Source organism: Peromyscus eremicus, chromosome 19 (assembly GCF_949786415.1).
Source record: "Peromyscus eremicus chromosome 19, PerEre_H2_v1, whole genome shotgun sequence".
Classification (NCBI taxonomy): domain Eukaryota; kingdom Metazoa; phylum Chordata; class Mammalia; order Rodentia; family Cricetidae; genus Peromyscus; species Peromyscus eremicus.
In genome coordinates this window covers 59,125,386-59,138,867 of record NC_081435.1, presented here as the reverse complement: position 1 = coordinate 59,138,867, position 13,482 = coordinate 59,125,386, and the positions used below count along the sequence as shown (strand labels likewise).

General features: G+C 37.5%; 1 protein-coding gene across 1 annotated transcript in view; it reads left to right on the top strand.

The window, feature by feature from the left end:
- Dcc (DCC netrin 1 receptor) overlaps positions 1-13,482 on the top strand; it is a 722,447-nt gene that overhangs the window by 515,662 nt on the left and 193,303 nt on the right. Inside the window, exon 13 of the mRNA XM_059246128.1 lies at positions 11,524-11,665. Within this exon, the coding sequence (XP_059102111.1) occupies positions 11,524-11,665 (142 nt within the window). The remainder of the gene's footprint in view (positions 1-11,523; positions 11,666-13,482) is intronic.

The window sequence follows — 13,482 nt, the reverse complement described above, 5'->3', positions numbered from 1 at the left end:
AAAAGTTTATAGGCTTATATAGATATTCCATTAAATTTATAGGCTTTATATAGTTTATTAAAAGGAAGAACAGGTTTAGATGCTGTTAACAAAGGTATCCTCGTAATTGAGTTTAAAATATACTTGTTAATAGACTTAGTCTAGTTCAAAATTCAAGTAGATTTTTTTCAACATCTATAGAGGCTATAGTAAATGCTAAGATAAATAACGAAAGTTAAATGTTAAATGCTGCCTTAATGCAATTGCTATGTCATGTGTGATCATTGGTATTTGCTGCTAACTTCCAGGAACACAGTGAAAGTTTGCCTGGATTAAGATCAGCCCCTTAGAACGTCTATGAAGAATTGTCATAATTATGTTAATTGATATTGGAAGATCCATCTTAACTGTTGGTAATCCATTCCCTGAGCAGGAGACCTTGAACTGTATAGAAGAGAGTGTAAGCCAAATACTAGAATACAGTCATCATTTGCTTTTTCCTTCTTTACTGTGTCTAGCTGCCTCAAGCTATTGCTGCTGTGACTGTGAGCTGAAGTGAACCATTTCTATCTAAAAGCTGCATTTATTACAGTATTTTATCATAGCATCAGGAAAATAAATGACATTCTTGATTATGATTTTATTATTGATATAATTTATTGTAAATGAAATGTTAGGAAGTTGCCTTTGGTAGCTGTTCTCTGCATTTTGACTTGTAGATTTCTGTAATAATCTCCATCTGCTGCCAAAAGAAGCTTGTTTGATGAGAGGTGAGAGAAACTATGGGTGTGAGAAGTACTTAGGATACACATTATATATATATATATAATTAAAAATTGTACCAGTTTATGAAAATTGTATCAGTATGTTCTCAAATAGAGTCTGTGACCTCTCCAGCTACAGGTAGTTAGCTAGTTTTACAGTACCAGGCATGAATTCCTTCATATTGAATATGCTTTAAATCCTATTAGACAGATGTTATGCCAAAGATATAACATCAAGATTACACCACTGGAGATACCTTGTTGAGATTATTAGAGTTATGGTTCATAGGTTTTACAGTGGGGTATGTAGGACTATTGATTGCTTTTCTCCCTTGGTAACTTGCAAAGCACCTTCAGATATTATGAGAGCTTGTCCTGTGGGAGGAGGCTTCCAGGTCAGTTACAGTTCAATTCCTCCACACCTTATAGCTTGTGAATGGTGTCAATAGCAGCTTAACAGTATGCTGTCAATAACATTCTGGGAGGTAACCAAGTACAGTGTGTGTGTGTGTGTGTGTGTGTGTGTGTGTGTGTGTGTGTGTATGTGTGTATGTGTGTGAAGTTTTCCTATTTTTTATTGAAATACCACTAATGTTATTCATACCGTCTCCTCCTCTCTCTGTGTTAGCCTCTCCCCATCCCTGAGTTAAAGTTCATACATTTCCTCTTTCAGATCACTTGTGTCCTAAAATCCCCCTCTCTAGACCTCCTCCACCATGGTCTTTTCCTTTCTTGTATTCTGCAGTTGCTTCAGGTTATGTGCTCACTCATAAAGATTCGGAGGTGGAAGCCACAAATAAGAGAGAGCATGCGGTTTGTCTTCCTGGTTCTGTCGTATCTCATTCAGCACAATATTTTATACTACCATATACCTTCAAATTTCCTAATTCCATTTTTATTTGTTACTGAATAGAATTATATTGTATATATTCAGTACATTTTTATTATATATTCTTTGGATGAAGGGCATCTAGGTTGTTTCCATTTCTTAGGTATAGTGAGTATAGCAACAATGAATGTAGCTAAGCAAGTACCTGTGGAGTAGGATTTTGAGTCATGTGCCAAGAAGTGGTATAACTGAATCATGTGGTAGATCTACTTTTATAATTTTCAAATTCTACACACTTATCTCCAGAGTGACTGAAGTAGTCTGTAATACTACCAACAATGCATGAAAGTTTTTCTCTCCATGCATGCTTGCCACTGTTTGTTGTCAGTTGTTTCCTTGATCATAATCATTTTGACTGGGCTAGGATGCAATCTTAACATAGATTTAATTTGCATTTCTCCGATTGCCATGGATTCTGGTGGCTTTTTAAGTGAGTTGTTTATCAGACAACTTTACTCCAGTGGATTATTATAATCTACTGAGTTGCTTATGTCTGACACATGAGCTTTTAAATTATTACCTTTCTTTTTACTAGAGAAATTCAGAAAAATCACCCAATCCTTTTAAATTCACTCCTAAAAACATGTATTGAGTATCTTTATTTTTATGTGTTATTTTGGGTTTCTCTTTCTCTATACCTTCTCACTACTCAGACATGATGTTTCTATTTGCTAAAATAAAAAAAAATGAAAATTGTACTCCATGTGAGCAAGATGCTCAGCAAATGTATTTGGAAGAAAAGTAGTTCCTAATGTGTTTTTTTGCTAATTCATCTCTCTTGGTCCTCCTGTCAATTTGTAGTAGGAAAAAAAATGCTATTTTTTTTAGTCCAACAAAAAATAAGTCCATATTCTCAACAACTTTTATTTTGTTTCTTTTCTTCCTTTCCAATATATTCCACTTTTAGATCACTTGTTGACAGGGTAGGTTCTGGTTGTGCTTTTGAGCAGTGGGACTCTGTAGCTTATGAGCCACATCTTACTATCAAAAAAAAAAATCGAATCATTAGTCCGTTGTGAGATGGGGATTTAAAATTGGAAACTTGAAAAGGAATAGAAACTTAAGACATCTGGCTTCTGAGATAACTTCGATGGTGGGTTTATCAGTTATTTCTCTTATTTTTGCATGCACTACTCACATGCATGTAGACTGAAAAGAAAATAAACCGCTAACAAACAATTCACATGAAACAACAACAACAACAAAAAACCCATGTCATTGATTTAGATAAGACTATCCCAGTTAGTCTGAGAATATAGTCAAGTAGACCATTTTAAGTAAATTAATTGTAACTCTTTACCACCAAAGGCACTGGTATAGCTAACCTACCTTACCATCTTACTCTGGAGTTCCTCTTTTTACCTGCTATAAGATGGAATTCCAGATAGACTGTCATGTCCACCCATCATGTGCATGCATGATAGGGATCCAAACTTTGATCTTTATGCTTGCAAGGCAAACACTTTGTCCACCGAGACATCTCCACAGCCCTCTTTGTCCTTTTCAATAATCTTAGTAGGAGAATTTAGGTGACTAAATTGCCAATAATAAAGGGCCCTGTTTTATAGGGGTAAAACAAGAACACTTAACAGTTAGAAAATCTTTCAGTATTGCCACATGATAAACTCAGGGTAAACATTCACTGAAGTCTATAGCCCAGAAGCCTCCACTGGGCATTTGTAAGTTGTTAGAAATATCTGTTTCTACTAATGTGAAAAGTGGAAAACTGAAATTTTAGGGTGACCATAAAAAATGAACCTATATTTTGCTAATTCTGGATTTTTTTTTTGCTAGAATCTGAAACACTTTTGGCAAAAACATATCCATACATATGAAAATGTATTGTGAGGGGTTGGGGCTGGAGAGAAGTAGATGAGTGAGAATGTGTGTATTGAAGGCTATGAAAAATTTGGGAGACCAAGAGAAGAAAAGGAAAAAGAAAACTTTCATATTTTTCATTGACTTATCTACCAATGAACTTAGTCAAATTCCCAATGTGAAATCTGATCCAAACTCATGTCTCTTTAGCATTATCTGTGAAATTCTTAGTTGTTTCAAACATATCTTTCACATTTTGTTTTCCAAAATATCCCATGTGCACAAACCATCAGATATTACATGATCTGGCGTTGCTTTAGATTGTTATGACACATTTACCATCTTCTTATTTCCCTAAAGATAAAGGTATTTATCTTTAAATACCTTTTCCACCCCCTCTGTAAAGATCTGTTCAAACTTGAAAGATGAACTTGTGGTAACGTGTTTCTTGACCATATTAGACAGAACTAATCTTCGTATCTTGTGCCACTAAGACATTCCTCTCTAGTTCTTGGCACTCTGCCTTTCATAGTTTATGTCTCTTTCTTCTGTCAGAATAGGTAAGCCATGATTTGAGTTTTGCTTATTCCCATGGATATATTGTGAATGAGTAATGACTAAATGAACTAGATTCTTAACTTTGTGAACCTCCTTTGAGAGGCAGTATTAAATTGTAATGAAACACCAGTTTTAGAATCACAGTATTTCAGCTTCAAGACTGTCTCATCAATTACAGGATACATGATTTGAAGTTACTTAACCACTTTGTGTTGTAGTTTATATGACAGAGCAAAAGGCAAAAAATGAACTGTAATTCACAGAATTAGCAGGACTATAAACTCATACACGTAGAGTGTGGATCATTATTATGTCTATAGTAGCTTAAATATGGTATTAACAAATACTAAGAATAATGGGAATAACCTGTCATATTAGTGTGTATGTGGGAGCCAATAATCTCAGTAATTCCATGTTCTCCTAACATTCTAACATCATAAATAAGTCATTCAAGTCATACAAAGAGTAGTTTGTATAATACATTATATTTGAACTGTACATGAATGTTTTATATATTTCAACTGTAAATAATAAATTTGTAAAACTATAGTTGATCCTCACCATTTGCAAAGTCTATATCTTTAGCGAGAAATGAATACTCACTAAAGTAATCACAATTTTACTATTCATGGTCCTTCAGTGGTCTTGGGCAGAACAGTAAAAAATTTGTCATCTTCTGTCCTGTCTTCTTCCTTTAAATCTCACATAGGAAGAGTGTCTTTTTTCTTTAACTTAGACTTTTATTCCCATTATCTGTTTTTATTGCAAATTTTATTGTTTTTAGTGTCTCTAACTTGTAGTACTAGCATATGTTCAATGTTACTAAATACAAGAAGATGGTGATGTGCCTTGTGGAGAACAGGAGCTAAGTAAGCTGGGTTGGGTATTAAAACTCAATATTAACCAATACTATTAAATAAGGTATTTTAAAGGAAAACCACGAGAAGGCCATGTTATGGACAAGTTGACATGTGTTTTGTAATCAGAGGCTGGAAGGGATCCAAATTACTATTTTCTGAAAGAGCAATGTTTCTGTATTGAGAATTGAGGTTTCACAAGGTTTTATAGAAAATAAATATGATGAACAGTGAAAAAATATACTGTTTGGCATATGTTATAATTGTCAGAATAGTTAGCAAAAAATGCACCTTTACATGACTTTATCTCCTTGTATAAAAGAATTAAATTGCTGGGTTGGGGGGGGGCACATACCTTTAATCACAGCACTTGGGATGCAGGCAAATCTCTGTGAGTCGAGGTCAGCATGGTCTACAAAGAAAGTTCCAGGACAGCCAGAGCTGTTACAAGAGAAACCCTGTCTCACAAAAACAAACAAACACACAAGAATTCAATTATTTTAGAGCAGCTATTTCGTAGGTGGGAAAATGATCATGGATATCTCTCTTCCTAGAGTGTAATATCCTGCATTCGTCATCTTGCCCCATGACCAAAGGAGGGTAAAGACTCTGGATTGTGAGCCAGACTCAGGAATTTATTCCTTGATTTTTTTGTCTGGCTTCTTTGTAAAGCCTGGACATTTATTTTTACTACCTCCAAAGAACATTTTTAATGTTTATTTGAAAATAATTTAAATGTTGTAAGAACACCACATGTTATTATTTTTTAAATGTTAAATACCACCAACATACATATAACAAAGTCTAATGATCCACGAAAGAATTCTAATCTTGCTTTCACCAGCATAACAAGCAATAAATTGATCGCCAGAAAACTTACATCACCCCTCAAAGTTGCCTTGTACTCATGTGTAATCAGCCCCAAAGTGTCACTGCTTCTGCAACTATTCTGTTTTATTTTTAGGTTATTTTTTTCTGTTCTTAGATTAAATCGAAATGAAATAATTTAGCATATAGTCATTTTGAATGTGGTGACTTAACATATCAAACTTTATATCAAATTAGTATTTTCTTTTTTGAAGGCATGAAGGCACACAAAGTTATTAAAGTACAAGCAAATGGTAGTTACACAAACCCTGATACTCAAACATGAACCGGGTAGGTAGTTAATGCTTGCAGACACTCTTCACAGGGGAGAACCCAATGGGGCTTGTTGAGAGTTTCAAAAGAAGAATAAATGATCTGTAGGTAAAAAACCAATGGGATGAAGGACTAGACATCAGCTGGGCAGTCTAGCTGGGTATTTGCTAACTGTAGTGTCCTTTTTCCCATAGCCAACCTTCCAGGGGAATTGTTCAGACCATTAAATACAAGAGGGTGCCATTGAAGGCTGTTCCCTGCAATTCAGAAGACAGGGAGGGGCTGTTGCGGGATATTTGTACACTGTGTGAAGGTATATTGCTGGGATTGGTGTAATATAAAGCTGCACAGTCAATGGTGAGGCAGGAAGTATAGGTGGGCCTTCTGGGCAAAGAAAGGAAGTAGGAGGAGAAATCTAGGCAAGCAAAAGGACTCCCAGGAGACATGATGGATGGGCGGTACTGACAGAATGTAGATAAATAGAGAAGGGTTAATTGAAGTTATAAGAGCTAGTTAAAAACAAGCTTTTATAATTAATAAGGCTCCGTGTCATTATTTGCAGGCTGGTGGCCAATGAGAAACTATGTTTACAGAGAGGAGTGGAGTTGGGAAAAACACTCAGCAGGGCAAGACATGAGGTGTTATTCCCTGAACTCCAACCCTGGTAACCTCTACCATCTTATCTTGACTAATGATGGTAACTTTTATGTTTTAAGAATTTTTCTACCTGTTTACTTTTTTTTTTTTTTTTTAACCCTTGGTTGCTTTGAAGACAAGCACACTCAAAATCTGTTCCTAAACCCATAAAAATTACTTTTAACCATCCCATCACCAGAGTAGGTCAGTTTGGGCTGTCTCTCAACCATTGCCAGCAGCAGCTGACCTACTCTGGTGATGGGATGGCCAAACACCCTAATTGTCGTGCTAGAAATCCAATCCAACGACTGAGGGATCTAGATGCAGAGATCCATGGCTAGGCCCTGGGTGGAGCTCTGGGAGTCCAATTAGTGAGAAAGAAGAGGGTTTATATGAGCGAGATTTGTTGAGACCAAGGTTGGATAAAGCACAGAGACAAACAGCCAAACAAATGGAAACACATGAACTATGAACTAATAGCTGAGGGGTCCCCAACTGGATCAGGCCCTCTGAATGGGTGAGGCAGTTCATTGGCTTGATCTGTTTGGGAGGCATTCAGGCAGTGGGACCGGGTCCTGTGCTCATTGCAGGAGTTGGCTGTTTGAAACCTGGGGCCTATGCAGGGTCACTTGGCTCGGCCTGGGAGGAGGGGACTGGACCTGCCTGGACTGAGTCTACCAGGTTGATCTCAGTCCTCGGGGGAGGCTTTGCCCTGGAGGAGGTGGGAATGGAGGGTGGGCTGGGGGGAACGTGAGGGGGGCGGGGGGCTGGAGGGGGGAGAAAAGGGAATCTGTGGCTGATATGTAGAAATAAATTGTATTGCAAAATAAATTTAAAAAAATCCAACTAAAAAAAATTACTTTTAACTTTGCATTTTTTACCTTTCTTATCCTGCATTTGTCTGATTCTCTATATTGTAGACAGTTGATTTGATTTTTTGTTTAAATATTTCTCTCATTCATTCACTAACTCCAGTGAAATATGTTCTAGATGAGATGGTGGTTAGAAATAGATTTAAAATGAAAAGATTAATGAAAATATGATGGCAAACACATGTATAATCTTGGGACTAGTCTTAAAAGTATAAATTATTCATACCAATGATAGAGTTTTAGATTGCTGGGGATGGGTTTGGGGTACAGGCAGCATGGAACAACAAAAATAACTGCAAGCTAGGAACATAGGATTATGACTTAGCACCCTGAAGATAAGCCTGAGAACTTACATTTGATTAGAAAAACTAGAACTAAGACAATACGGGAATGCCCCCAAAGAGTAGGAAAGGTGGTTACTGGATGGCTGGCAAAAGGTTTTATGGGACAAAGAGCTAGAGAAGTTGACAGTAGAGTATGAGACAGGGTGGATGTTAGTGGTAGAAATGACTCAGATTACAAATCTAAGCAAACAAACAAAATACCCATAAGAATTGAGGTAGGACTATTGCTCACTGGTTATACACTTGTCTAGTATCAGGAATTGCATGCATCCACAGCGCCACAACCCCCCAAAATGGTTTTATTGTGGGTAGGGACAAAGAGATAGTAAAGAGGAAACATGGACATGTTTTCATCATCTGATTCTAAGATAGCCTTCATGCCCCCTCCCCCATCAAGGGTTCAGATTCAGTTCACCGTCATACATAGAAGGCACTGTCTCCCTGTAGATGTCCTCGTGCTTAGGCTCCTACAGTTTTTTTGCCTTTCTTCTGTGATGTTTCCTGAGATTTAGGTGTAAACTTTGTAGAAGTGTTAGTTCAGGCTGGGCACTCCACAGTATCTACAGTTTTGCCAATTATAGTTTCTGTAATGGTCAACATCCACTATAAAAAGAAACTTCTTTGATGAGGGGTACCTTAGTTAGGGTTACTATTGCTATGATGGAACACCTTGAACAAAATAAATTTGGGGAGGAAAGGGTTTATTTGGCTTACACTTTCATATAGTAGACCATCAGTGAAGGAATCCAGGACAAGAACTCAAATAGGGCAGAAACCTGGAAGCAGGAGCTGATACAGAGACCATGGAGGGGTGCTGTTTATTGGTTTGCTCTTTATGGCTTGCTAAGCCTGCTTTCCTATAGACCCCAGTACCACCAGCCCAGGGATGCCACCACTCACAATGGACTAGGCTCCCTCATCAATCACAGGTTAAAAAATGCCCTACAGGCTTGCTTAAAGCCTGATCTTGTGGAGACATTTTCTTAATTGAGGTTCCCACCTCTCAGATGACTTTAGCTTATATCAAGTTGACATGAAACCATGAAACCATCCAGACACAAGGAGTAATAACTATGCTTATCTAGAAATATAATGATGGGTATTTAGGATGCAGTTGGGAATTATACTGGACTAGGAACATTCCAGTAAAAGGTTCTTCTCTAGAATTCATGGCTCACCAGCCACAGGTAGTTCAATTGGCTTACAGTACAGTGCATAATTTTCCTCCTATTAAGTGGGTTTTAAATCCAGTCAGGTGGCTGGTGGGTTACCCCTGCGATATAAGTGCTGAAATTGCGTTATTAGTGATATCTTCCTATTCTAGTTCGGTAACATTATTGTAGTTTGGTAAGGCTTTTAACTGTCTTTCTCCCTTGGCAGCTTGTATAGCACCCTCAACTGATATGAGATCTAGTCCTCAAGGAGGAGGTTTCCAGGGAAGTTCCAACTGGATTTCTCCAAGTCCTGTGTCTACAGTGTTTGTTGCCTTTACACTTCACACAAGGACAACAGTAAAAACTCATCTATTTTGGAGATCTCTTGGACTCCTCTAACTAATGACTTGAAGGGAGGTTCCCCATGCCTAGCACTGGGGTTTTGTTGCTAGTCCATGGCTCTTGGGGAGACTATTTTTACCCCAAGTGACATAATGGAGATATTAATATTATGTGTGCATTTTAGAGATATGTAATATGTTTCCACGTGGCTCTTCTAGGCATCCTTGCTGTTCTCTATTGATCCCACATCCATTTCTCTCCGTGTTACTCTCCTCCCCTCTCCAGATAAAGTGGTCACCCCACTTTCGTGCATTTCCCACTTCTTCCTTCCTGTCTTACTGAGACTTCCGTGTTTCGGCTTCCGATTATCTGGATTTCAAGTCTCTTTCATGGGAACTGTGTTTTCCCAGAACATGCTCTCACCAGCCTTCTGATAAAGGGGACACAAAGAAGTGTCTCTGAAGCCATGCGCACTGGAAAAACCCACATGCTTCCCCTACAGGAGCATGCATTACTATACCTTACCAGCCTTATACCTTTCTTTTGCTTATGTATCTTATGACATAGAGTGCTACACTGAAATTTCCCACCTAGAATTTTCTCAGTTTCACTGCACTAATTTCATAACTTGAAATATTTTTGAGAATGCTGATGTCATTCTTTTTCTGTATCTATTTGATATGATCTGTCTCCTCCACCCCCTCATTCTGGAAATGGTTATACCCAGCTACCTCTCATGAGGATCTAATACAGCTACCATTTTAGTGTGATACTACATTTTAATTTGTTTTATTAAGTATTCCGTGGTTCTTTTTAAGATAGTCCCAAATTCTTCCACTTCTTCAAGGCTCAGCTGTTATGGGAAAGCTTAGTAACTGTATTTACTATTATTTTTATTTTTTTGCTAATTTTCTACCTCATACCCTGTTGTCTTTATATCCTCTCAATGTATCGTGTAGATGTTGGAGGTTATAGTTATATAAGGAATAGTTTCTTATTCTCTCTCTCCAATTCACTACAGTCTTTTTCCCTTCTTATTTTTGAAATAAGTATTTTCTAATATATCTATAGAACTTTTCATATTTTTCAGGCTTAGTTATTATCTCTTAGATTTTTGGTGTACAATTTTATATTTTCCAGACCTCTTTTATGTATAATATTATTGTTTCTTTCAGATCAATCAGTACTTATTGTGTACTACTTCCTTCTTTTTGCGTGTATGTGTCAAAGACTTTGCTTGATATCAAGTCATATGAAATTATCAGTTTATATTAAAATGATGTTCTAAATACTAACTTGCAACGGGCAAACTCTGGTCCTTGGGTGGGACTTGTTAACTTATGGCTTCACCGTTGGGGACTCAGGCTGGGGTCCTTTGCTCTAGTTCAAAGTTCTTCATTTTCTGTCATGAAGAGTTATTTGATATTGTCCCTAGTTAACTTAAGTCTCCCTGGGTACTGGATGAGAAAAGAAAGTGTGGACACCTCACATCATGGACCTGATAACCCCTTCCATTTCTGCTCACTGGTGTGCCTCTTATCTGAATCTGTGACCTTTGTATTCAAGAACTCTGAGCACTGAGCTCTCAGCTACTCCAGTCAGTGAGAGGCAGTGGACTAGCTCACTTGATGTAAGAAGCTGCAGTTCAACTCATATTTAAGCTTTCCAGGTCATCTCCTGTTTCAGGAGTATGCCTTAGTACCATGTTCAAGTTGTATTGGAAGCAGAAAGTCCTAGAATTAGATGATTTTTAAATGGAAATTAGCTTGGTTTCCATTAACATACTTAAAAAAATGTTCTTAGACCTAGTTTTCTCCTTTGCCTCCAATTTACTCCAACATATTGCTGTCTCTCATCTGGTATATCCTATTCCTTCCTTTTAATGGCTTTTACTATGTAAAATCCTTTATTATCATTTTAATGGTGCTTGCAAGGAAGACATGATATTGCATGTCATCAGTCAAAGAAATTGTATGCATTTTTACTAAAATAAAGCCGTTATGAATGCTGTCAGATTATAGGAAAGGATTTAATTTGGAGGCCATGCCTTACAATACTTGCCTCTGTGTTTTATTCAGACTTGTGCTTGGGTTGCTTCTCTGACCCTGCTCAGTTGTCCTTCTCTCTTCGATGTCTTAATTTACATTTTTTTTTTTTTTTTATTTTACAGAGTATCAAAGTAAGCTGGCTTCCTCCCCCATCAGGAACACAAAATGGATTTATTACTGGCTATAAAATTCGACACAGAAAGACTACCCGCAGGGGTGAGATGGAAACGCTGGAACCAAATAACCTCTGGTACCTGTTCACAGGTCAGTGTTCACACAGTGCAGTCTGGCAAGCTTTTGACGAATTAAATGCTTTAGGAATAAAATACACTCTCACTTCAAAGGAACATCGACTTTTTTTCCTGGCAGGTGACATTTATTGGCCTGAACAAGAATAACCTTTATATTTTTAACTTTATATGCTCTGTAATACCTTCACTACCCATTTTCCCCCGGTATCATCATCTTAATAAGTGCATCATAGGATTTTTTTCTGTTACTCTCTCAGAATTGCTGATTCAGTATCTCTTATTGCCTAATAACTTTTAACTTTCTACTTAACAACTTTAAAAAACTTCTAATGAAGTGACTCTGTATTTTACTCACATTGATCCCCCTCCATACCACAAATGTCAAAATAAAGTGGAAAATGAGAAGAAGAGGGAGTGAAGAGGGAGATTATTGCACTTTCTATAAATACATAAGTAAATCTACTTTTGTATACATATTCATGGAAATCAAAGGAGATTAATGTTTATGAAAACTGGATCCAATTTTCATAAAGATAGTTTTTTATTTTATTTTTCTTTTCAAGACAGGGTTTCTCTATGTGGCTTTGGAGCCTGTCCTGGAACTAGCTTTGTAGACCAGGCTGGCCTCAAACTCACAGAGATCTGCCTGCCTCTGCTTCCCGAGTGCTAGGATTAAAGGTGTGCACCACTGCCGCTGGTGAGAATTTTTTATTTTATAAAATGAAAAACAATGTATTTCCTTATAGTTTTTGGAATCTTAGTGTATGTTAATCTAGGTTCCTAGTAAACAGACTTAGGGAAGTCTTCTAGAGGCATCCCAGGGAAGCTGTGTGCTCAGGAACACAAGAATGAGTTAATAAGTGAAGAGAGGGAGAGACGGGGAGATGCTTAAAAAAATGGTGATATGTTATTGAGTTTGCTGGCAATGACTTCGGGACAAATACAAAGCTTGAAACTCTTGCTGGAATGTCTCTGGGAGATCATACAAAATGACTCTGTCCCACAATCAGTAGCTTGATAAAGACTGTGCAGCTTTTCTTGTCTATGACTGGCTAAGTCGTTGACTACTGCATTGCTCAAGGCAAGTTCCTGCAAACTTTTGGTGAATGCTAACTGGAACTCACCTTGTTCATCATCACTTTATGTGATGGAGATAGCAAGGCTCAGAGTTTTATAGGCCTAAGCATTGATTGAGCTTTATCGATGGCCTTGAGCAAAAAGCATCGTATAATGGTACACCACAACTACTCAAAGTGTATTGTAATGGTACATCACAGTTACTCAAAGTAGATACTGAGCAAATTAGGGATGACACATGTATGCATTCCTTTTCTTAATTCTGTGCCAGTGGCTGACAAAAACAACTTAAGAAGGGACTTCTTTTGGTTCATTGCTGGAGAGTACAGTGCAGTGATCTCAACCTGTAGGATCTTCTGAATATCAGATATTTACATTACTATTCATACCGGTAGCAAAATTACTGTTAATGAGTAGTAATGAAATAATTTTATTGTGGGAGTCAGCACAACACGATGAACTGTGTTAAAGGATCACAGTATTTGGTAGGTGGAGAACCACTGGTATAGCACACCATATCAAATAGGACATGGTAAGGAGTGTAAGGCTCACATTGTGTGTATAGTCACAAGGAGAGGAACAACTACATGCTGGTAATCCACTCACTCTCTATTTTTCTTGTCTGGGGCCCAAGGGCTTGTAAAGGAACATCTATATTCTTGGTAGGGTTGCCTTCCTGTCTGGCAATTTCCTCAAAGACATTTCCAGAGATGTGTCTTCTGAATGGTTCCAAGTCCAGTCATGGTAACAATG